This window comes from Hemitrygon akajei, chromosome 5, assembly GCF_048418815.1.
Source record: "Hemitrygon akajei chromosome 5, sHemAka1.3, whole genome shotgun sequence".
In the NCBI taxonomy this organism is placed as follows: domain Eukaryota; kingdom Metazoa; phylum Chordata; class Chondrichthyes; order Myliobatiformes; family Dasyatidae; genus Hemitrygon; species Hemitrygon akajei.
This window is the reverse complement of record NC_133128.1, coordinates 174,198,281-174,225,376: the sequence shown is the minus strand read 5'-3', so window position 1 is coordinate 174,225,376 and position 27,096 is coordinate 174,198,281. Positions and strand designations below refer to the sequence as shown.

At 40.7% G+C, this 27,096-nt stretch overlaps 1 protein-coding gene across 1 annotated transcript in view; it reads right to left on the bottom strand.

Annotated features, from left to right (window-relative positions):
- The window catches only part of myo3b (myosin IIIB), a 464,201-nt gene extending 443,472 nt beyond the window's left edge, over nucleotides 1-20,729 (bottom strand). The window contains exons 1-2 of the mRNA XM_073047270.1: nucleotides 20,523-20,729; nucleotides 1,358-1,539 (exon numbers count right to left, since the gene is read on the bottom strand). Coding sequence (XP_072903371.1) covers nucleotides 1,358-1,539; nucleotides 20,523-20,580 — 240 coding nt within the window. The 5' untranslated portion in view covers nucleotides 20,581-20,729. The remainder of the gene's footprint in view (nucleotides 1-1,357; nucleotides 1,540-20,522) is intronic.
- Nucleotides 20,730-27,096: the final 6,367 nt, after the last annotated feature.

The following is a 27,096-nucleotide window of genomic DNA, read 5'->3' as shown; positions in this document are numbered from 1 at the left end:
ATTAATTATTGTCTGTATTCTCAGGAGTTTAAATGGATTATTGGTATTTTGTTGAAACATATTACTAGGACAAATTACTAGGTAGATGGTTCAAGGAAGCCTTCACTGGTGTGAAGAATCTGGAACTAGGATGCAAAGTACAGGATAAAGGATCATCTAGTTAAGGCTTGGATAAGGAGGAATTTATTATCCAAGAGAGTTGTGAATCTTGGGAAGTCTTTAGCCCAGGCAGCAGTGAATGCCAAATCATTAAGTATATTTAAAATAAGGTAAACAAGAGAAAATCTGCAGTGTTGTTTAAAACAAGGTGATATTTTTTTCCCTCCAGGGGATTTCAAGATCAACAGAGATTAGGCAGGAAAATGGAAAGCCCCCTGTTAGGTGCCACAATCCTAGACAATGCCAAAGCAGGCACAAGGCATACTCGTGATACTATTTTTTGCCCCCCTATATTTTCTTTCTTCTTATCCTGTGTTGCTCAATTGGCTGGAGTATTCAAGGACACCTTCAACGCCACTGCTGTGGTCTGAAGTTCCCACCTGCTTCAAAAAGGCAGCAATCATACCGGCTGCCTAAAAAGAGCAGGGCATGCTACCTGAACAATTATCAACCAATAGCACTCACATCTGCCATAATGAAGTGCTTTGAGAGGCTGGCTATGGCTACAATAAACATTTGCCTGAACAAGAACTGGTCACGCTGCAATTTGCCTATCACAAGTGGCTCTACTTCATTAGCAGCTTGGGGAGATTTTGTATGATTTATAGTATTTTTACATCTTTCCACTGTACTGGATACAGCTGCAAAACCACAGATTTCACATCACAAGACAGTTATGATAAACCTGATTCTGATTCTACGTACAGAAAGCAAACGGTTCTGTTTGCATGTACAACTAGCCATACTAAACTAAATTTAAGTGCAGACTGGGTAAGCATAATGACAGCACAGCTTCAGACTAGAAGAAGAAAAAAGAATACATAGCCCTTTCACACCCACAAAAGACACAATATTCCTGAATCAAGAGCTTAATTGGCAGATGATTGCACCAAGACCTCAGCACCTATTTTGGGCAATGGATAATTACAATGTACCTTGGCATATTCAAATATAAGATAAACGTTGCACAAACTGGCTTAGTAAGAACATTTGGTTTTGGACGGGCTGCTCAATACCTGGGTTTGAGAGCTATTTGTTCTTGCTCTCCAAATGCACTAGCATTCAAAACCTCACATACTGTATTGTATATCAATCACATTCATTAAAATGTGTACGATACAACAAGAAAAAAATGATAATTGCAGTTAAAATACCTACATCATATGATACAATTAAGGGGAAGATGTCAAATACTAACGCTGATTGGGTCCAGTACTTTGACTGCCGCTTGGCTACCATCTAGCTTATTAGACACTTTGTAAACTTTTCCAAAGGTTCCTTTTCCAATTGTCTCTATTATTTCCCAGATGTCCGTAGGATCAGTCAGTGTCTCAAGTACAGTATATTGATAGGAAGCCGCCATAAATCCTGAAAAAACAACTTTTTTGGGAAAAATACAAAGAAAAAGAATTTCACGTAAGTGCCAAGGTTGAGAGACAGTTTTGGTTTTTTTTTCGCAGCATATATCTCAGAGAATAACTTAACATTTGAAACAAAATGAATGCTGACAGATACTTTTTTTTAAAAAACTGAGCAGTTTTTCATAATTGTCTATCAAAAGCAATATTTCTCAAGTTCGCTGCGAAGGTTACAATTACAAATGAGACACAACCTTATGATATTAGAGAAGCATCCAAACAGACAGTTGGCACATAATTGTAGATGCAACAAATTAGACAAATGAAACCTTGTCAGCATAATTGGGGTATCCATCATAGGCTTGCACTACATATGTAGCAAGAGCTCCTAGTGAATTGTTGCCTGATTGCTGAGATCGATATATTTGGTCCCAGAGCCAAATGGACACTGATCTCATCCCAGGATTTTCCTACTCATGCCATGCAGTTTACGTGCCCGTATCAGTGAATAGTATCAGGAAAAGTACACTTCAGTGCCTTGTAGTATCACGGCCGCTTCAAAAATCTTGATCAATTCAACAACTATCATCGTGCAGAAGACAACATAAAAGAGAGACATTTAGCTGAGGATCAAGGGAAAAGAGAATTAAAAATAATATATTAGTTACTAGTTTGGTGTATGTCCAAATTAAATAGATAAATGGCCTTGCTAATAATATTAAATATGCTCACCTTAAGAATTCAGTTTGATAAAAATATTAACACACTGCACCAAAGCTAGATGTGCAGTTAAAATAGGGAACAGTTACTACACCCTCACAAACTTTGTGTTTTGTTTCCTTTCCTATTTCACAAACACTATTTTTTGCAACAGGTTAGAAAACTTGACTAGTTTACATCCAATTGAAGTAGTTTTGAAGAGTAATCACAATTGCAGTGTGGGAAATGTAAAGGCCAATTTCCAACTGCGAGATCCAACAAACTGCATCGATAACAACCAGTCAGTCTGTTTTTAGAGAAGTTAATTCCCCTGATCATTAAAATAGCACCATGGGATTCACCAGTGGCATACTTGACCTCAGTTTAAAATGCTATCACACAAGTGGCAATGTCAACCAAGCAGAACACCCCCAGTAAAGAACTTGTGCTTGAAATCCATTTTATAACTTGGAGATAATACCACAGTAGCAGCTAAGATCCCAATGATAAAAGAGGTCATTCTAAAATAGTAAATGACTTCAGTTCCCACTGAACTGGACTCACTTTCAAGGACCCTTCTTCTCATGTTCTTGATACTTATTGCTTACTTACTTATTAATATTCCTTGTCGTATTTTCATAGTTTGCTAGGTTTTTTTTGCACATTGGTTGTAGTCTACCCAGATTCTATCATGTTTCCTGTATTTACTGTGATTGCCTGCAAGTTAACGAATCTCAGGGTTGTATATAGCGACATACACATACTTTGATAATATATTTACTTCGAATTTTGCTACAAGGACTCAGTCAATAAATATAAGCTTGCCTTTCTATGATTCATTGTTGTAAAACAAACCAAAATCTTTTTTGATAAGAAAAGTAATGTAAAAATAAACAAAAGTAAAAATAAGTGAAATTTGAATGTCATTTATTAACTCAAATAATGTCCATTTTTATTCATGAGAAATAATTGCATCGTCAAGTTTGAACTTTGAACGTGACATTGCTAAAATAGTAAGTCAAGTCTCCTTACCACAATTACATGAGCAACCCTGATGCAGTATTTACAACAATCCAGTAAATTTCTTAAAGATTTTCCTAGCTTTGACTAAAAGTGACCAAGTTTATTGATTTTCATGAATGCAAGGCTCCAATTTCATAGCCTTTGGGTTATTTGTCCAAACCATTAAGTTATTCTATAATTTATGAAAAGGTTATTACTTTATGAACCAATTGATTTGGCCGGCAGCTTGTTCTGGTTTATTAAATGTTTTATGTAATCTAATAAAATGCATGTCTCTAGGCCGAAATAACCAAATTCTTCTTTATACTGGCTTGAAATTTGCATGACCCTGAACTGCAGCTGAGATGTAATTTATCAAAATCTAACAATTTTGCCTTATTAATGTGACAATTATTAAAACTGTATCTTATCTCTCAAGTGATCCCCTTCCTATGTCCCAGGATAGAAACCACTGACGTGATTCATTATTCTTAATTTATATTAAAAATGTACAGAACATTTAAATTTTGGACCTTTTGCCAAAGCAAATTTTTTTCATTTTAAAATGCAAAATAAACTATCAAATTAGGAATAAAACATTTTCCAAATCAATGAACTGATACTCAGCTAACCTCTCACTATACAGCCTTGGGTATAGACTACTACCACCAAGTCTTGGGTATTCATTAAGTTTTTGAGCCAAGTATCTGGATAGATTTCTCATGTGGCCCTTCAAGTTTACAAAGCACATGACCACCAATGTATAGCTATCTGGGTTTAAGAAATTCTCCCTTACAGAATTCACAAATTACATCTCAAAAATTTGAGATATGGAAAAAAGTTAATTCTCATAGAATGTGTGTAAAAAAGGTAAATAAAATTAACACTTTTTTTTCAATTTATGTTTCTTGATGCAATGAAACTGCTTTGCAGTGTGGAAAATCGCGACATGGTTTGACTTCTAGGAAAGCAACCCTCCCACATAATGCAGTCACCACCTGAAGCCTTCTGTGATGTAAGTCATTTCAATGGGGTCACTTCAATATATTGAGGTACATTGAGGTAGTAAACAGAAAACAGAATGTGTAAGTGTTGCAGCTACAAGCAAAGTGCTGTGCTGTGCAGTGCAGTGCACTGATAAAGTACAAGGGCTCTAATGAGAGAGATTGGAAGAACAAGAATTCAACTTTAACATACAAGAAGTCTATTCAAGAGTCTGATAACAGCAAGGTGGAAGCTGTCCTCCAGTCTGGTGGTCCAAATTTTCAACCTTTTGTATCAATTTCACAGCAGGCAAGTTGGGGATGGGGTTGGGGGAGAGAGGATGGCTGAGGTGGGAAGGGTCATTGATTACGTTGGCTGCTTTCCAGAGGCAGCAGGAAATAAATATGGAGTCAACAGAGGGTAGGCTGTTCTTTAGTGTTGCAAATAAAATTGTTATTGTTATTTTATTTTAGTTTGATTCATTTCAACTGTTTGCGGAGACCTACAGTGAGACATAGTTGGGAACAGTGAATTAATAACATCAATATTCTCTTTGTGTTTGGATGAGTACAATCCAGTCCTAATCAATCCACTTAATGGTTTGCCACCCATTATCACAGAAATAGGATGGTGTGACTTGAATGTTCCATCCACAAAGAGCCTACCTCAAATCTCAAACATCAAATGCAAAAAAATATAAGAGTTTCAAGTGCTTGGATGGACACCACCAACTGAATGTTCCCTACAAGTCACACATCATCCTGACTTGGAAATATATCACTGTTACTGAGACAAAACCACAGACCTGCCCTCCAAACATCTTCTCCAGTACCAAGGGTATCTCACCATAACTTTCTCAAGGACAATTATGGACCTCATAGTATATACTGCCCTTATCTACAAGGTCCAAATGTCAAAAATTATATAGTTTAAATAAGAGAGAGTTCTGAGACTCATTAAGAAGTTTAGGATACTGCAGAAGGGCCAGCCCTTCCATGATTTCTTCTTATTACTCCAGGTATCATAATTCGAATCCTTTACCAGGTGAGACTGAGTCCAGAAATTGAAACACTTTTTAAATCAATCAGATTTGTAAGATAAGTGGGGAAGGAAATGCATTTCTCTCCAAACAAAATTGTTACCACTGTTTGTCAAGGACAATCTTAGGCATGGTGATGCACCATCAATAACTCTGAGACATGGGTTAAGGTAGGCTTTTATTGGCTGGAAGAAAGCACAAGCAGCAAGTGACCACCACACAACATCCTGGAGACTGAGGAAGGGTCTGTGCCTCTAATCGCCTTTATACCAGCGTCTGTGGGAGGAGCCAAAGGAGCAGTCAGCAGGGGGGAGGGGCGTGTCCAGACAGGTATATGTAGTTCACCACACATGGGAAGACCATGACCTATGTTTTACAGTACAGCACATAACTAACGTGCATGAGAGGGGTAAAGAAGGCAATGTCCGGGTGCAGGTGGATGGGACTAAGGAGATTAATGGTTTGGCACAAAACAAACAGACTTTTTCTTTTCATTGTTAAATTTTTAAAATGTCTTTTAATTTTAATATCTGAACATGAGGAGGTTCAAAGTGGCCTGACTTGTACAGCCCTCCTGAGATGCAGAGTTCAGGAAAGCAAGGGGGTGCCCAACCAAAAGGCCAGGTAACTGCAGGTTGTTCAAAGTTCGGCAGGTTATCTGTCATGCTAAACCACCGATTGGTCAAGGTCGACAACAATTTGAAGACGGTCTACACATTGAAGAAAATTATACAGGAGGTTCTGCAGGCAGGAGATTAATTAGTCAGGGAGTCAACTTAGCACAGGGACTGAAATTAGAAACTCCTGAGTTACTGTGTATGTGAGATAAAGGAAAATTAGAAGACAAGGCATATCCAAAGAGATGGTGCTGGATGGGTTGCAGTAGCTTATTTTTTTTGCACAAAGTAGATCAGGTAACCATATAAGAATATTTAAGGAGCAGTTATTCAGGGAACACTACAACACAGAAAAAGGCCCTTCCGCCCACCTATTCTGTGCCATCCATTAATCTGCCTAGTTTAATCAACCTACATCTGGAGCATAGTCCTCTGAACCCCTCTCATGCAAGTTTGTTCATTCGTTCGTTCTGTGTAGTATTGTATGACATGGGCGATCATGGTCTATCCTTGATCATGACTGACCTTGCTAAAATTTTCCACAGAAGTGGTCTGTCATTGCCTTCTTCTGCATAGTGTCTTTACAAAATGGGTCACCCTAGCCATTACCATTACTCTTCAGAGATTGTCTGCCAAGTGTCAGTGGTCATATAACTAGGATTTGTGACACACACCAGCTGCTAATCCGACCATCCACCACCTGCTGTCATGGCTTCATGTGACTCTGATCGGGCAGGGGGCTAAGCAGGGGGCTGCACCTTGCCCAAGAGTGACCATCAAGCTAGCAGAGGGAAGGAGCACCTTACACCTCCTTTGGTAGAAACATATTTTCACCTTGCCACCCCACTCATCCATGTCCTTATCCAAATTTCTCTTAAATGTTGAAAATGACCCTGCGTCCACCACTTGCGTTGGCAGCTCATTTCACACACTCATCATCCTCTGAGTGAAGAAGTTACTCTTCATGTTCACCTTAAACATTTCACCTTTCACTCTTAACCCATGACCTCTAGTTGAAGTTTCACCCAAGCTCAGCGGAAAAAGTAAGCTTGCATTTACCTCATCTATACCTCTTGTAATTTTGTATACCTCGATCAAATCTTCCCTCAATCATCTACATTCTAGGGAATAAATTCCTAACCTATTCAACCTTTCTCTATAACTCAGGTCCTCAAGTCCTGACAACATCCTTATGAATTTTCTCTATATTCTTTCAATCTCATTGATACCTTTCTTGTAAGTAGGTGACCAAAATTGCACACATACCCCAAATTAGGCCTCACCCATATCTTATACAATTTCAACGTAACATTCCTTCTTCTGTACTCAATACATTGATTTAAGGCCAATATGCCAAAATATTTCTTTACAACCCTATCTAGATGTGACACCACTTCCAAGAAATTATGGATCTATAGTCTGAGATCTCTCTGTTCTACCACATTCCTCAGTGCCTTACTGCTCACCATGTAAGACCTACCGAGGTTGATCCTCCAAAGTGCAACCCTTCACACTTATCTGCATTAAGTTCCATCTGCCATTTTTCAGCCCATTATTTCAGCTGATCCAGATCCCACTGCAAGCTTTGATAGTCTTCCTCACTGTCCATTATGCCCCCAATTATTGGAGTCATCCACAAATTATCATCCAGATTGTTGATTTAGGTGACAACCAACAAAGGACCCAGCCCCAATCCCTGCAGCACTCCACTGGTCACAGGCCTCCAGTTAGAGAGGTAACTCCAATTTATAACCTCACCAAATGACTGAACCTTCTTTGCAAAACTCCTATGTAGGACCTTGTCAAAGGCCTTGCTAAAGTCCATGGAGTCAGCATCCACTGCCTCACCTTCATCAACTTTTCTGCTCACTTCAAAAAACATGACATACCATGCACAAAGTCACGCTGACTATCCTTAATCAGTCCTTGTTTATCCAAATACTTATATATTCAGTCCCATAGAACAACTTTTCCACTATTGATGTCAGGCACACCGACCTATAATTTTCCGTTTTATTCTTGAGCATTTCTTAAACAGTAGAGCAATATTAGCTATCCTCCAATCCTCCAGCACCTCACCCATGGCTAAAGATGTTTTAAATATTTCTGCTAGGGCCCCTACAATTTCTGCAATAGCCTCCCACAGAGTCTGAGGGAACATCTTCTCAGACATTGTGGATTTATCCATCCTAATTTGCCCCAAAGACATCAAACACCTCCTCCTCTCCAATCTGTATAGGGTCCATGACCTCACTGTTGCATTGCCTCACATCTGTAGACTCAGTGTCCATCACCCGTGTAAATACAGACCAAAAAAAATTATTCAAGACCTCCCCCATGTCTTTAAGCTCCACACAGCAATTATCACTCCGATCTTCCAGAGGACCAATTTTGTCCCTTGCTACCATTTTGCTCTAAAATATCTGTAGAAGCCCATGGGATTCTCCTTCATCTTGTCTGGTGCAACAACCTCATCTCCTCTTTTAGCCTCCTGATTACTTTCTTAAGTCAGAATCAGAATCAGGTTTATTATCTCTGGCATGTGGCATGAAATTTATTAAATTAGCAGCAGCAGTTCAATACAATACATAATATAGAAGAGAAAAAATAATAAATATTTTTTTTAAAAAATCAATAACAATACACGTATATTGAATAGATTAAAAAACATGCAAAAAACAGAAATACTTAATATTTAAAAAAGTGAGGTGGTATCCAAGGGTTCAATGTCCATTCAGAAATTGGATGACAGAGGGGAAGAAGCTGTTCCAGAATTGCTGAGTGTGTGCCTTCAGGCTTCTGTATCTCCTACCTGATGGTAACAGTGAGAAAAGGGCATGCCCTGGGTGTTGGAGGTCCTTAATAAAGAATGCTGCTTTTCTGGGACACCACTCCCTGAAGATATCCTAAGTACTTTGTAGGCTAGTACCCATGATGGAGCTGACTAGATTTACAACCTGCTCCAGCTTTTTTTGGTCCTGTGCAGTAGTCCCCCCATACCAGACAGTGATGCAGCCTGTCAGAATGCTCGCCATGGTACATCTAGAGAAGTTTTTGAGTGTAGTTGTTAACATGCCAAATCTCTTCAAACTCCTAATAAAGTATAGCTGCTGTCTCGCCTTCTTTATACCTACTGTACATCAATATTTTGGGACCAAGTTAGATCCTCAGAGATCTTGACACCCAGGAACGTGAAACTGCTCACTCTCTCCATTTCTGATCCCTCTATCAGGATTGGTATGTGATCCTTCATCTTAACCTTCCTTAAGTCCACAATCACTCTTTCGTCTTACTGACATTGAGTGCCAGGTTGTTGCTGCAGCACCACTCCACTAGTTGGCATATCTCACTCCTGTATGCCCTCTCGTCACCACCTGAGATTCTAACAACAAGTCGTATCATCAGCAAATTAATAGATGGTATTTGAGCTATGCCTAGCCAGACAGTCACGTGTATACAGAGAGTAGAGCAGTGGGCTAAACACACATCCCTGAGATGCTTGATCATCAATGAGGAGGAGATGTTATCACCAATCCTCACAGACTGTGGTCTTCCAGTTAGGAAGTCGAGAATCCAATTGCAGAAGGAAGAACAGAGGCCCAGGCTCTGCAACTTCTCAATCAGGGTTATGGGAATGATGGTATTAAATGCTGAGCTATAGTCGATGAACAGCATCCTGACATAGGGGTTTGTGTTGTCCAGGTGGTCTAAAGCCGTGTGGAGAGCCATTGAGATTGCATCTGCCATTGATCTATTGTGGCAATAGGCAAATTGCAATGGGTCCAGGTCCTTGCTGAGGCAGGAGTTCAGTCTAGTCATAACCAACATCTCAAAGCATTTCATCATTGTCGATGTGAGTGCTACTGGGTGATAGTCATTAAGGCAGCTCACATTATTCTTCTTAGGCACTGGTATAATTGTTATCTTTTTGAAGCAAGTGGGAACTTACGCCCGTAGTAGTAACAAGCTGAAAATGTCCTTGAATACTCCCGCTAGCTGGTTGGCACAGGTTTTCAGAGTCTTACCAGGTACTCCATCACGACCTTCCACCCTGCGAGGGTTCATTCACTCTAAAGACAGCCTAACATCAGCCTCTGAGACAGAGATCACAGGGTCATCAGGTGCAGCAGGGATCTTCACAGCTGCAGTTACACTCTCCCTTTCAAAGCGGGCACAGAAGGTGTTGAGTTCATCTAGTAGTGAAGCATTGCTGCCATTCATGCTATTGAGTTTCACTTTATAGGAAGCAATGTCTTGCAAACCCTGCCAGAGTTGCAATGCATCCAATGTCACCTCCAATCTTGTTCGAAATTGTCTCTTTGCCCTTGAAATAGACCTCCGCAAATCATACCTGGTCTTCTGGTACAGGCCTGGGTCACCAGACTTGAATGCCACAGATCTGGCCTTTAGCAGACGATGTACCACCTGGTTCATCCATGGCTTTTGGTTTGGGAATGTACAGCAAGTCTTTGTAGGTACACACTCATCCACACAGGTTTTAATGAAGTCAGTAACAACTGCAGTATACTCATACAGTTTCGAAGATGAATCCCTGAATAGTCCAGTCCACCAATTCAAAGCAGTCCTGTAGGTGATCCTGTGCTTCCCTTGTCCAAACCTTCTTGGTCCTCATTGCTGGTGCTGCTGTCTTCAGTCTCTGCCTATACTCAGGGAGTAGAAGTACAGCCATGTGATCAGACTTCCCGAAGTGAGGGCGTGGATTAGCACGGTAGGCATTCTCAATGGTGGTGTAGCAATGGTCCAGTGTGTTGTTTCCTCTGGTATTGCAAGTGATCTGTTAATGGTAATTGCTTAGTGATTTTTTCAGACTGGCCTGGTTACGATCTCCCAAAAAGTGTTCTCTTTCATTTCTTATACTCCATGAATACTCCATTTGTTCCTGGCTGCCAATACCTGCTACGTACCTCCTTCTTTTTCTTAACCTGGGCCTCATTATTTCTTGAAAACCAAGTTTCTACAAATCTGTTATCACTGTCTTTCGTTCTGACAGGAAAATTACAAACTCTGTTCTCTCAAAATTTCACTTTTGAAGACCTCCAATTTACCTAGTACATAACATATCCCAATCCACACTTGTCAGACCCTTGCTAACACCATCCAAATTGGCCTTTCTCCAATTTAAAACCTCAATCCAAGGATCAGACCTATCCTTTTCCCATAATTACCTTGAAACTAACGGCATTATGATCACGAGACACAAAGAGCCCCCCCAACACAAACCTCCATCACCTGCCCTGTCTCATTCCCTAACATCAAATCTCTCTCTCTCTCTCTGGTTGGGACTTCTCCATGCTGATTCAGGAAACTTTCCTGAACGTATTTGACAAACTCTTTCCCATCCAGCCCTTTTACAGTATAGGAGTCCCAGTCAATTTGTGGAAAGTTAAAATTACCTACAATCACAGCCCTCTACTTTCTTGCAACAGTCTGCAATCTCTCTACAAATTTGCTCCTCTAAATCCCATGGACTGTTGGGTGGGTCTACAATATAATCCCATTAACATGGTCATACCTTTCTTATTCCTTAATTATGCCCATAAAGCCTCACTAGACAAGCTCTCCAATCTGTCCTGATTGAGCACTGCTGTGAAATATTCCTTGACTAGTAATGCCATCCCACCCCTTTAATCACTCCCCCTCTATCATGTCTAAAATAACAGAACCCCTGAACACTAAGTTGCCAGTCCTGCCCTTCCTGCAACCAAGTCTTAATGATAGCTCCAAAGTCATAATTCCATGTGCTGATCCATGCCCTAAGCTCATTTGTGTTTCCTACAATACTCCTTGCATTGAAGTATACGCAGCTCAGAACGTTAGATGTGCCATGCTCAGCCTTTTGATTCCTGATCTTATATGTAGGCTTATAAACATCACTCTCCACAACATTCCACTATCTCTTCTGCTGTTTCGGTTCCCCCACCCCTTTGCAGCACTAGCAAACCTTCCCGTTAGAATATTGGTTCAGATACAGAACGGCCCTTCAGTACAAGTCCCACCTGTCCTGGAAGAGAGTCCAATGATTCAAAAATATGAAGCCCTCCCTCCCTAACTAGCTCCTTAGCTACATGTTAAACTTCATGATCTTCCTACTTCTGGCCTCACTAGCACATGGCATGGGTAGCAACTTGAAATCACAACCCTGGGAGTCCTGTCCTTTAACTCGCTCCTTGAATTTACTTTGCAGGACCTCGTCACCCATCCTACCTACCCATGTCTTTGATAAATCTACAGAATAACAAGTAGAACAAAATCAATGAAAGAATATCCCCCCCCCCCCCCAACCATTGAGCACATCTACATGAAACACTGCTGCAAGAAAGCAGCATCCATCATCAGGGATATCCACCACCCAGGGCATGTTCTCTTTTTACTGCTGCCATTAGGAGAAGATACAAGAGCCTCAGGACTCTCACCACCAGGGTCAGGAACAGTTACTACCCCTCAACCATCAGGCTCTTGAACCAAAAGGAATAACTTCACTCAATTTTACTTGCTTCATCATTAAAATGTTCCCAGAACCAATAAACTCACTTTCAAAGATTCTTCATCTCATGTTCTCAATATTTATTGATTATTGTTACTTTTTTTAAAATTTGCACAGTTTGACATCTTCTGTACTCTGAACACCCCAGCTGGGTGGCCTTTCATTGATTCTGTTATCTCTATGGATTTATTGAGTATGCTTGCAAGAAAATGAAGCGTAGGGTTGTGTATGGTGACATATCCGTACATTGATAACAAACATTTTGAATTTTGATTGGTATCAATGTGGTCCACGACCTCTGGCTGCTCACCCTCCTATTTAAGAATGCTGCGGGCTCAACCTGAATTGTCCGAGCCCAGTACCAGGGAGGTAACAAACCATCCAGGAACCTCGTCCTCATCCACACAACCTCCTTTTTGTTTCCCAAATCAAGAATTCCCTTTTCAGTACAGCCTATCCCTTCTACCCCACTTCCAATCTGAGCCATAGAGCCAGATTCAGTACCAGAGACCTGCCTTCTGCGGCTTCTCCCTGGCAGGTCGCCCTACCAGGCTATCCAAAGCAGCACACTTATTATTGAGGGGAATGGCCACAGGGGTACTCTGCACTGACTACCTATTCCTTTTCTCTCTCTCCTGACAGGTACCTGCCTCCTACAACTTAGAAATGACTACCTCCTTTACAGTAAAATCCCCTCAAACTCAATGAAATATAACTGATGCCGAACCTCCTTTGTAGCTGCATTGATATATTGGGTCCAGGATAGATCCTCAGAGATATTGACACCCAGGAACTTCTATCCATCACCTCCTCATCCTCCCAAATGAGTTGAAGGTTATTGAACTGCAACTCTAGTTCCTTAATAAGGTCTCAAAGGAGATACAGCTCGGTGCACTTCATGCACATATAATTATCGGGGATACTGGAGACTCACAAAGTTCCCACATCTCACACAAGGAACATACCACAAACTCGGGACCCATTCTCAGTGCACTAGCTACATACTAACAGGAAAAAAAAACACTTATTGGAAACTTACTTAGAACCTGCGTCTGTGCTTGTCCAAGCCCCACTCCAACAAGGGCCACTCCACTTACACCTCCCTTCTCTTTATTGGCTCAAATAAAACTCTCCCAACGAGATGTACAATTTTCAAATGGCTCCCGCCCTGCAAGTGATTCCCTCACACGCTACTTCAGAAGTGTTAGTATTAGCAGATAAAATGTTGCATGTGGATATAGAAGCAGGAATGAGCCCTATAATCCTGCTTCTCTGTCATTGAATAAAATTGAGGCCGATCTGATCTTGGCCTCACTTTCCATATACCTTCGACTCCTACTCAGCTAAAAATCTATCTTGGCCTTCAAGCTGGAAGAGGTAGAAGGTAGTGTTTCTCAGAGTCAGTGCAAGAATCACAACTTTTTAAAAATTTACAGAGTGTACGCAACAGAATTTCAAAATTTTCAGTTGATATAGATTTTGGAGGTGTGCATAAGAACAAGTAGGACAGCAAAAGAACTAAAGTGAATGTGGACGAACAGAATGAGTGGCCAAGCAGCAAATTAAATTTAATACAGAGAAGTGTCAAGTGATGTGCTCTGGCAAAAAGAACAATGAGAAACATTATAGCCTTAATTATAATGTTCTAAAGAATGTAGAAGAATAGAGGGACAGTTGCCTACATGGTCATTAATCTTTGAAGTGGCAGGATATTGAGAGAATGAATGATAAAGCAGATCACATCCCAAACCTCATGAAAAGAAGCAGAAAAGAGGGAGATTATGTGGAGGTTTCAATTAATAAAAAAGGTTAACCCAAAGTGGTGTTCAATCATCATCATTACACTTCAGAGATGACATGAACATGGGAAAGAGTTCAGAAAATATATGTTGTAAGGATGTGGGAGTTCAGCTGAAAGGTGAGATTGGTAAAACTAGGCTTAATCTCATGGTAGAGTGGTACAGAAACAGGTCACTGGGCCAGCCATGCCCCTGCTGATCATCAAGCTCCCATTTCCACCAACACCAATTTGTATTCTCCGATCAACTTCTCTCCCAGATCCTACCAATCACTAGAGCGACTTAAGAGCAACCAATTACTCTATGAACTGATATGTGTTCGAGATGCAGGAGGAAACTGGAGCACTTGGAGAAAACCCATGTGGGCACAGCCAGTACTATGTGTAAACTCCACAGAGACAGCATCAGATGTCTGGACTGAACCCACTGCAGTTCTTCTGTCACTGTGCTGCCCCTGTTTGGAGCAAAGAAGGCTATGTGGATATTTGTTAAGAGTACAGGGTCACAAAGGCTTTAGTTAGACTGTTCCCGTGAACATGTTTCGTGATTTGCACCATATGTTTAGAATGATAGGCAAACAGATATGGAGGAGTCCATAAAAACAGACTGACTTTAATCTAAAACTCTCCAGTTTTCATCATCTTTGCAAGTAAAGTTCTTCAGGTTTTATCAGATAGACAGTTGAGAAAATACATTTTGTTAAGATGACAGAACAGGGAATGAGACCGTCTGGAATGCTGTACAAAGAAAAGACCCATGGGCCAAATGAAGACAATGTGGACTGTGCAGACAAGCCTATGGGATAAATGGAAGTTTGAAAAAATATATACATATTTGATTTAAAATTTTAATTAGAAATGTTTATTTGACTTAACTTTCCTCCAAACACATATTCTAATCATATAGTTTCCAAAAATAATATAAATTACCACGGTTCTTAATGACAAATCTTGTGAAAATCCAACTGTTAATAAAAAATAACAATACAGTATTGGTGCATTAATAACAGCAAACAAAAGTGTTTATTTAAACAATTGTTCACCCTTTTTCCTTGAGTTATCTCCAGGGTAACAGGTAACCCAGGAGGACTGAATGTTGATCTCACTAATAAATTATTCATATCACATTGTGAACCTTTTTAAACTATTCAAACATATAATTAACCTGTTAATGACAAAGCAGAGGACTAGATTTGTACACATTAATGAATATTCATTTATGGAATTTAGGGTTATAAATAAATAATCACAAGTTTAATGTTTACTCATTAATATTCATGAATTGATCAAATAAATAAATATTTCGTTACTTTATTTAAAAAATGAGTTACAACAAACATGAAATTCTTAGATCAGAGATAATTTTTTTATCTGTTATTAATATAATTGACTTGAATGTAATTTTCTAGTTTGTGAAATGACAAGTGGTTAATTTGTACCTCTTGCTTCCTACCACACCCAAAAACGTAGCATTGTCAGAAGAATTAATACTTCATTTGCATCCTCTAAGGTATATTCAGTTCTTCCAGTTAAGATGGTGCCAACGAACATGTGCGACAGCTTTCTGGTGGTCAAAAAGCTAAGAAATCCAACTAAAAATATCACTTAAAGTCCCTTTTCTGAGGTAAATTGTGTTAAATTTTCGACAGAAGCAGTGAAGGGGCAAGCACTGGTGAAGTGAGTTTGGGGGATGAGCCAAGATGGTATGTCGCAGAATCATTGTAGATGGCGTTCCAGTGCCCGTATAGAAAAGAGGCTAGACTGTGCAGGCACGTGAAATAGAGCTCCAAAGGTTTAAAAAAAGACCACCATACACAGCGGCCATCATCGGAGTGGCCATCGTCGGAGTGGACTGAGTCAGAGTGGACTGAGTCAGAGTGGGACGGCTTTGGCTCAACAGGCTTTGGCATAAACAGGCAGAGGCGAGGGTAGGTTCTGGTAAGTTTTGTTTTGTTTGTTTAGAGTAGAGGGAATGTCAGACAGAATCCTCCTCTTGCAGGATGTGGGAAGTCAGGGAGACCTCCGGTGTCCCTGACAATGACACCTGCAAGAAGTGCATCCAGCTGCAGCTCCTAACAAACCGCGTTAGGAACTGGAGCAGGAGCTGTATGACCTCCGGATCATTCGGGAGAATGAGGAGTTTATAGATAGTAGTTTCAGGGAGGTAGTTACGCCAAAGGAGCAGTGCGCAGGTAATTGGGTTACCATCAGGCGAGGGAAGGGGAAAGGGCAGGTAGTGCAGGGTTCCCCTGTGGCCATTCCCTTCATCAACAAGTATATCGATTTGGATATTATTGGGGGGGGGGGGTGACTTACCTGGGACAAGCTGCAGCAGCTGGATCTCTGGCACTGAGTCTGGTTCTGCAGTGCAGAAGGGAGAGTGGAAGAAGAGGACAGCGGTAGTGATAGGGGACTCGATAGAGGTACAGACAGGAAATTCTCTGGTCGTGACAGGAACTCCCGGATGGTTTGTTGCCTCCCGGGTGCCAGGGTCAGGGATGTCTCTGATCGTGTGCATGGCATTCTGAAGTGGGAGGATGAGCAGCCAGATGTCATGGTACACATCAGAGTGACGAGGTCCTGAAGAGTGAGTATAGAGAGCTTGGTGGAAGTAAAAAGCAGGACCGAGGGTGGTAATCTCAGGATTGCTACCTGTGCCACGTGCCAGTGAGGGTAAGAATAGGATGCTCTGGCAGATGAACACGTGGCTGAGGAACTGGTGTAGGGGGCAGGGTTTCAGATTTCAGGGTCATTGGGACCTCTTCTGGGGCAGGTGGGACCTGTACAAGAGAGAAGGGTTGCACCTGAACTACAGGGGGACAAATATCCTTGCAGGGATGTTTGTTAGTGCTGTTTTGGGGGGGGGGGGGTTAAACTAGATTTGCAGGGGGATGGGAACCAGAGTGCCAGAGCAGATAGTGGAGTGGGGCTGAAAATAAATGATGTTAAAAGTTCATGCAAGGTTACAAATAGAAGGGTTGTGTGTGGTGGTAATAATCTTCTGAGGTGTGTCTACTTCAATGCGAGGAGTATTGTGGGGAAGGCTGACAAGCTGAGGGCGTGGATTGACATGTGGAATTATGACAGTGTAGCCATTAGTGAAACTTGGCTACAGGAGGGGCAGGACTGGCAGCTTAATGTTCCAGGGTTCTGATGTTTCAGACGTGATAGAGGCAGAGGGATGAAGGGCGGGTGGGGGGGGGGGGGGGTGACATTGCTAGTCAGGGAAAATGCTCCAGCAGTGCTCAGGCAGGACAGATTAGAAGACTTGTCTCTCGAGGCCATATGGGTGGAGCTGAGAAACAGGAAAGGTATGACCACATTAATGGGGTTGTATTATAGACCACCCAATAGTCAGTGAGAATTGGAGGAGAAATCTGCAGAGAGATAACAGACAACTGCAGGAAACATAAAGTTGTGATAGTAGGGGATTTTAATGTTCCACGTATTGGGACTCCCATACTGTTAAAGGTCTAGATGGGTTAGAGTTTGTAAAATGTGTTCAGGAAAGTTTTCTAAATCAATATGTAGAGGTACCAACTAGAGAGGATGCAATATTAGATCTCCTATTAGGAAACGAGTTAGGACAGGTGTCGGAAGTGTGTGTAGGGGAACACTTTGGTTCCAGTGATCATAACACCATTAGTTTCAACTTGATCATGGATAAAGATAGATCTGGTCCTTGGGTTGAGGTTCCAAACTGGAAAAAGGCCAAATTTGAAGTAATAAGAAAGGATCTAAATAGCGTGGATTGGGGCAGGTTGTTCTCTGGCAAGGATGTGATTGGTAAGTGGGAGGCCTTCAAAGGAGAAATTTTGAGAGTGCAGAGTTCCTGTCAGGATTAAAGGCAAAGTGAATAAGAATAAGGAACCTTGGTTCTCAAGAGATATTGGAACTCTGATAAAGAAGAAGAGAGAGATGTATGACATGTATAGGAAACAGAACAAATACGGTGTTTGAGGAGTATAAAAAGTGCAAAAAATACTTAAGAAAGAAATCAGGAGGGCTAAAAGAAGACATGAGGTTGCTTTGGCAGTCAAGGTGAAGGATAATCCAAAGAGCTTCCACAGGTATATTAAGAGCAAAAGGATAGTAAGGGATAAAATTGGTCCTCTTGAAGATCAGAGTGGTCGGCTATGTATGGAACCAAAAGAAATGGGGGAGATATTAAATGGTTTTTTTTGCGTCTGTATTTACTAAGGAAACTGGCATGGAGTCAATGGAAATGAGGCAAACAAGTAGTGAGGTCATGGAACCTATACAGATTGAAGAGGAGGAGATACTTGCTATCTTGAGGCAAATCTGAGTAGATAAATCCCCAGGACCTGCCAGGGTATTCCCTGAGACCTTGAAGGAGACTAGTGTTGAAATTGCAGGGGCCCTGGCAGATATATTTAAAATGTCGGTATCTATGGGTGATAGGGTGATGGATGTTGTCTACATGGACTTCAGTAAGGCCTTTGACAAGGTTCTGCATGGGAGGTTAGTTAGGCAGATTCAGTCGCTAGGTATACATGGTGAGGTAGTAAATTGGATTAGACATTGGCTCAATGGGAGAACTCAGAGAGTGGTAGTGGAGGATTGCTTCTCTGAGTGGAGGCCTGTGACTAGAGGTGTGCCACAGGGATCAGTGCTGGGTCCATTGTTATTTGTCATTATAGCAATGATCTGGATGATATCCAGATTATAAATTATAAATCAGAGCATTGAGTATAGGAGTTGGGATGTAATGTTAAAATTGTACAAGGCATTGGTAAGGCCAAATTTGGAGTATTGTGTACAGTTCTGGTCACCGAATTATAGGAAAGATGTCAACAAAATAGAGAGAGTACAGAGAAGATTTACTAGAATGTTACCTGGGTTTCAGCACCTAAGTTACAAGGAAAGATTGAACAAGTTAGGTCTTTATTCTTTGGAGCATAGAAGGTTGAGGGGGGACTTGATAAAGGTATTTAAAATTATGAGGGGGATAGATAGAGTTGACGTGGATAGGCTTTTTCCATTGAGAGTAGGGGAGATTCAAACAAGAGGACATGAGTTGAGACTTACGGGGCAAAAGTTTAAGGGTAACATGAGGGGGGATTTCTTTACTCAGAGTATAGTAGCTGTGTGGAATGAGCTTCCAGTAGAAGTGGTACAGGCAGATTCGGTATTGTCATTTAAAGCAAAATTGGATAGGTATATGGACAGGAAAAGAATGGAGGGTTATGGGCTGAGTGTAGGCCAGTGGGTCTAGGTGAGAGTAAGCTTTTGACACGGACTAGAAGGGCTGAGATGGCCTGTTTCTGTGATGTAATTGTTATATGGCTATATAATGTGGTAAATTGGATCAGCAAAGTTGCTGAAGATACAAAGATTGGAGGTGTAGTGGACAGTGAGGAAGGTTTTCAAAGCTTGCAGAGGGATTTGGACTAGCTGGAAAAATGGGCTGAATTTGGAGTATTGTGTGCAGTTTTGGTCACCAAATTACAGGAAGGATATTAATAAGGTTGAAAGAGTGCAGAGAAGGTGTACAAGGATGTTGCTGGGACTTGAGAAACAGAGTTACAGAGAAAGGTTGAATAGCTTAGGACTTTATTCCCTGGAGCGTAGAAGAATGAGGGGAGATTTGATAGAGGTGTATAAAATTATGATGGGTATAGATGGAGTGAATGCAAGCAGGCTTTTTCCACTGAGGCTAGGGGAGACAAAAACCAGACGACATGGGTTAAGGGTGAAGGGGGAAAAGCTTAAAGGGAACATGGGGGGGGGGGCTTCTTCACACAGACAGTGGTGGGAGTGTGGGATGAGCTGCCAGATGAAGTGGTAAATGCGGGCTCACTTTTAACATTTAAGGAAAACTTGGACAGGTACATGGATGAGAGGTGTATGGAGGAATATGGTCCAGGTGCAGGTCAGTGGGACTCGGCAGAAAAATGGTTCAGCACAGCCAAGAAGGGCCAAAAGGCCTGTTTCTGTGTTGTAATGTTCTATGGTTCTGCAAGTCTCCCCTCCCCCTCAAGAATTTAAAACACGAATGTTTTCTTATTTTTCCGTTTAAACGGAAGATCGCCGATTTAATACGTTTGCCTCTATTTCTCTCTCCACAGGTGCTGCCTGATCGACGGCATATCGCCCTGTTACTTTAAAAAAATCTTGCGCACACTGCCCACTCCAATGGATTCAAACCGGCTTGGTTTTGTACTGAGGGGTGGGAGTGGATGGTCTTTTAGAACGTTACATTGATTAATATGCAAAGGTCGATGCAGTTCAGGTGATCCCCAGAAGCCTCTAATTACGGACTGACATTTGGGCCGGGAGGGCAAAGGAACTCGGTTTAAGGAAACACTAATGAAAATCTAAGTTATTTAAGACAACTTACCCTCCTCTGGGAGATTCTTGCTGGACAGTTTCTCAATGTTAAAATGTAAACAAACCATTAACCTCGGAAAGAGGATTGTGCTGGATCTGAGAGCTTACGAGAAAGCGTGAGGGGGGTTCTCGGGGCGCTGCCCGCTTGTCCAGTCCGCGCTCCCAGGGCTTTCCACCGCGAACCAGTGCAAACCGAACACTTTCGTTAGACGCGAGTAGCGATTCCAGGGTCAGCTTGCATCCGGCACGTCTTTTCCACTTGATCGCCTGTAGCGGCTGCCTGCCAGGTGAACTCTTTCAGTATCACTTTAATAATTCACCAGAACCTGGTGTGTCTTTTTGTTCGACAAAGAATTAACCAAAGCTACTGTGAACTGGAGAAATAATTCTGCGTATTTTAAAAAAAAACCCGGAAAAACGTATAAATTACAAAAATCACAGTGGGGCGGCATAATGGCAATTCTTTACTCGGGGTCAGTCAGGTTTCTAGGACCTCTCCCGTCTTGTTTGAGCATCCGTACAAAATTGAACACCGAATTTAGCGCGGAAAATCCAGAATGCACAGCTGTAAAACATGGATTAGATAAATGTGTTATTCGAAGTAATTGTGTTACGTGCATGAAGGACTAAGTATAATCTGGGTGTTTTACCTTCTAGAGATTTATCCGAAGATTTCAAAGTACAATAAAAGTACAATACAACTAAAAGTACCTGTTTTTGCATTTGCCTAAGTGGCCTACATTACATAATGTAAACTAAATAACAAACTCTCAAGTTTTTAATTCTAAGAATATTTTATGTTAATTGCTTAAAATGTTTGGAGTATGAACTATTGGCTTCAAGTTTTTTTGAAGTTCCTTGTGCAACAAACATGTAAACTACATTGACAGTGGGATCAATGCAGTTTTCATGTTACTTTTGGGTAATAAATAAGAACAGGATTTGGCCTTTGAGCCAACTCAGCCATTCTTTAAGATCATGGCTGATTTAACAATTCAGGAGCATTCTCTGGCACAATCCCCATATCTCTTGAATCCCTTCACACTCATTGGTTTCTTGTTGAATAAAACTCAGTGACAGGCTCCCCAACCCTCTGATAATTACAAATGTTCACCAGACTCTACTTGAAGCAATTTCTCCTTCTCTCAGTCCTAATTAATCAACCTTATATTCTGAGACTATGTCTTCTATTTCTAGACTCTGCAGTCAAGGAAAGCAAGCTCCCTGCCTTCTGTCTGTAGAGCTGTGTAAGAGTTTCATAAGTTTCAATGAGCTCTCCTTTCGTTCTGAATTTCATAGACAGCTGGTCAAGCATGTCAGATCTCAACTCATGACAAACCTGCGATCCCTGTTATCTTTGAATTATTCCCGCTATGACAAATATATCAATTTTTAGCTCGGGCCACTTAGATGTATACTTTACTTCAGATGTTGAGTAACCAAGGCGGTGTATAATTGCAATCATACATCTTTACTCTTGTATTCAAATCCTCTTATAATAAGGACAAGATACAAACTGCGGATGCTAGAATTAGGACTGATGCAGGGTCACAATCCGAAATATTGACAACTCCTTTTCTCCCACATGCTGCTCAACCATCTGAATTCCTCCAGCACAGATATTCTCAATGTGGGGTCCACAGACCCTTCGGTCAAAGTAGTGGTCCATGGCATAAAAACGTTGGGAACCCCTGCTCCAGCAGATTGTTTGTTGCTCCACTCATTAAAAAAAGGTGAATGTACTATTTACCTTCCTAAACATTTGCCACACATGCTGCTACCTTTAGTGGCTTATGTATACCAAGTGAAGATGAATATTACATAGTCACTCCATTTAAAACATACTCCATTTCTCAGTTTTGCACTCCAAAGTAGTTAACTGAACATGTTTCTCTCCCACAGCTTGTTCATATTATCTTAAACCTTCTTTGTATCCTCCTCTGTAGTCTCTATCCCACCTGGTTTTGTATGTTCAGCATATGATCATTGGTTGTTTCAGCCAAGCCATAGATCATGCCCTAGCCAAACTGAGAAAGACCCATCTATGCCCACTTGTTCTTTATTCTGAAAATCACTCAGGGTCATTGAGGTTAGTTACATGTATTCTAAACCTGTTAACAAAACCTCCTGTGTGGCACTTTATCAAAAGTTCCTGCTTATCTACCCTACTGGTCACCTTTTCACACAATTAACCAAACATAATTTTCCTTTCATAAAATCAGCACTGACTCTGTTCCATTCTATAATTTTTGATGCAGTTGTTAATCAATGTAAAATCCAGCATTTCTCCAACTACTGACATTGGGCTAATCTCTTGGTCTTGATACATTCCAATTCACAAGAACAATTTCAGAATAATTTTGGAGGATGATAAGCAGTCTTTCAAAACTCTAGGTTGTAAATTGTCAGTTCCTTGGGAACGACTATTAACACTTAATTTATTGTAACTCATTTGATGACAAACTATTTTTCTAACTCATCTGCTGAGGGAATTTGAGCAGCTTAGGACTAAATTAAAATGCAAAACCATAAAAGGTAATGATTTCTAGACTGTTACCTGAGCCCATGCAAATTGGTACAGGGTTTATAAGATCAGAAAGCTAAATACATGTGTGGTGGCTCAAAGATTGGTGTGGGAGAAGTGGGTTAAAATTCAGTAGGACATTGGCACCAGTATTGGGGAAGGAAACAGCTGTTCCAATGATCAGGCTACAGCTGAACCATGCTGGGGCCAGAGTCCTAGTGAATCACATAACTAGGGTTGTGGCTGGGGCTTTAAATAGTAGAGGGATGGCTTTAGCATTTTAGAAAAGTATACATGAAGTAAAAGGGAAGGAGAGGTTATGAAATTCTCCAGAATGAAGTAAAAAGAAAAAATTTAGAAAGGGAGGAGAATTTAACTTCAGGTAACACAGGGGCAAAATTTAAAAGACTGATGAATACAGGACTGAAGGTGATATATTTAAATGCACACAGTTTTTGGAATAAAGTAGCTGATCTTGTAGTGCAGTTAGAAATTGGGAAGTATGACATTGAGGGCATCACTGAGTCATGGCTGAAAGAAGACCACAACTAGCTTAACGTTCGAGGATACACATTTCAAAAACACAAGCAGGTGAGAAGAAGGGGTGGAATTGCTCTGCTGGCAGAAAATAAAATAAAATCCTTAGAAAGAAGTGACATAAGATCAGAGGGTGTAGGATCTTGGTGGATAGACTAAGAAACTGCAAGAGTATAAAGACCCTGATGGGAGTTATATACGGGTCTCTGAACAGTAGAATGTGAGATACAAATTACAGCAGGAGAAGGAAAAGGCATGTAAAAGGCTATGTTACAATCATCATGGGGGATTTCACTGTGCAAATCGATTGGAAAAATGAGGTTAGTGCTGGATCTCGAGAGAAGGAATTTGTGGAATGCCTATGAGATGCATTTTTTAAAATATCTTATGGTTGAGCCTATATAACCATATAACAATCACAGCACGGAAACAGGCCATTCCGGCCCTCCTAGTCCGTGCCGAACTCTTAATCTCACCTAGTCCCACCTACCCGCACTCAGCCCATAACCCTCCACTCCTTTCCTGTCCATATACCTATCCAATTTTACCTTAAATGACACAACTGAACTGGCCTCTACTACTTCTACAGGAAGCTCATTCCACACAGCTATCACTCTCTGAGTAAAGAAATACCCCCTTGTGTTTCCCTTAAACTTTTGCCCCCTAACTCTCAAATCATGTCCTCTCGTTTGAATGTCCCCTACTCTCAATGGAAACAGCCTATTCACGTCAACTCTATCTATCCCTCTCAAAATTTTAAATACCTCGATCAAATCCCCCCTCAACCTTCTACGCTCCAATGAATAGAGACCTAACTTGTTCAACCTTTCTCTGTAACTTAAGTGCTGAAACCCAGGTAACATCCTAGAAAATCTAGTAAATGCCTACTAGGGTAAAGGCATTTATTCCTCTCCAGACCTGTTGCTTGGCTTGTTGAGTTCATTCAGTATTTTGTGTGTATTACTTCTGGATTGGGTGTTGTGCAGTGAACATTTGATTAGGGAGCTTATGGCAAAGGAACCCTTAGAAGGCAGAGGTCATGATATGATAGGATTCTTCCTGCAGTTTGAGAGGGAGAAGCTAAAATTGAATGTATCAGTATTACAATGGAGTAAAGGGAACTACAGAGGCATGGGAGAGGAGCTGGCAAAAGATGATTGGAAGGGGACACTAGCAGGGATGACATAGACTAGTAATTTCTGGAGTTTCTCAGAGTAATTCAGAAGATTGGTTAATTTCAAATAAGTATTCTAAAGGGAGAATGAGGCAATCATGGCTGATAAAAATATTATCGAGCCAAAAATAAAGCAATATAGCAAAAAATTAATGGTAAGTGAGAGGATTGAGAAGCTTTTAAAAACCAACAGAAGGCAACTAAAAACAATGAGAGAAAAATGAAATATGAAGGTCAGCTAGCCAGTAGTATAGAAGAGCACACAATTTTTTTCCAGATATATAAAGAGTTTTTTTTTTAAAAAAGAGGCAATTGGGGATATTGATCTGCTTTCACAAGGCCTTTGACAAGGTGCTGCACATCAGGTTGTGAAACAAGATAAGACCCCATGGTATTACAAGAATGATATTAACATGGATAGAAAATTAGCTGACTGGCAGGAGGCAATGAGTGGGAATAAATGAAGTCCTTTCCTCATTGGTTGCTGCTGATAACTGGCGTACCGCAGTGTTTGGTGCTGGGTTTGTTACTTTTCACGTTACATGTTAATGATCTGAATGGCAGAATTGTCATTTATGGTCAAATTTGAAAATGGTACAAATATTGGTGGCCAGTCAGGTAATGTTGAGAAAGCAGGGAGTCTGCAGAAGAACCTGGATACTTTAGAAGCTTGGGCAAAGAAGTGACCGATGGAATGAGTGTCGGGAAGTGTATGGTCATGTATATTGGTTGAAGGAATAAACATGTAGGCTGTTTTCTAAATGGGAAATGAATTCGGAAATTGGTGCTGCAAAGCGACTTAAGAGTCTTAAGATTCCCTAAATTTAACTCGGAGGTTAAGTCGGTAGTAAGGAAGACAAATGCAGTTAGCAGGCATTTCACAAATGCTAGAATATAAAAGTAAGGATGTAATGCTGTGGGTTTATAAGCCATTTGTCAGACTGCATTTGAGTATTGTGGGCATTGTTTTTTGGTCCCGTATCTGAGAAAGAACGTGCTGCTATTGGAAAGGATCCAGAGGAGGTTCACATGAATGTTCCTGAGAATTAAAGGTCAACATGGCTCTGGGCCTGTACTCACTGGAGTTTAGAAGAAGGAAGGGGGTTATCATTGAAACCTATTGAATATTGAAAGGCCGAAATAGAGTGGACAAGTTGTTTCCAATAGTGGAAGAGTCTAGAACCAGAGGGCATTGCATGAGAATACAAGGATGTTCCTTCAGAACAGAGTTGAGGAGGAATTTCCTTTGCCAGAGGGTAGTGTATCTGTGGAGTTCATTGCCACAGACAGCTGTGGAGGGCAAATCATTGGGTATATTTAAAGCAAAGGTTGATAGGTTCAATAAAGGTGTCAAGGGTTACAGAGAGTGGGAATAGGATTGGGTGATTAAAGGTTAAAGATTAGCTTTATTTATCACATATACCTTTGGAATGTGGAAGGAAACCAGAGCATCCAGAGGAAAACCAAGCAATCATGAGGAGAATGTACAACCTTACAGACCGCTGAGGGAAATAGGTCAGACGTAATCGAATAGTGGAGCAGCTTTTATGGTTGGAATGGCCTAATTTAGGTCCTATGTCTTATGGTATTACCGAAAGTATCTAGTTGTGAATTCAAAATAAGTACCGTATTTATATTTTGGATCAATTATTTCGTCTATGGAAATTGGATTGCTAACATGCCAGCCACATACACAAGTCAAAAATGTTACACTTAATCACTGATCATGAAAAATAATCCACTTAAACCATGAACTTTCTTTTTGTAACTAGTCTGCGTGTTATCTTTGATTTGGATTTGTATTTTAAATCCCACATAAAGAAAATAACCAGAACAGCATTTCTACACTTAATAAAAAACATAAGAAATAGGTGCAGAAGTAGGCCACCTGCCCGTAGAGCCTGCTTCTCCATTCAATAAGATCATGGTTGATCTGGCTATGAACTCATCTCTACCTACCTGCCTTTTTCAAATAATCCTTAATTTCCCTACTCTGCAAAAAATATTGCAAAGGTACACTTGTTTCTGTCACATAATGATGCTGAAAAAGAATTAATGTCTTTATATTGAATAGACTAAGATTACTGCAATGCACTTTTTACTGGCCTTCCAAAGCAATCTATTGACAAAATTCAGCTCACTGAGAATACCACATTAAGACTTTTAATCAAAGCCAGGATGAAGGGGCAACATATCACTTCCATATTTGCTACTCTGCATTGGCTTCCTTTATCTTTTAGAATAGATTTTAAAGTTCTCTTACTTGTTTTTAAAGTTCTTAATCATCTGGGACAGGAGTAAATGACAGAATAGTTTTCCTTTTATAATCCTGTTTGAGCTCTCAGGTCT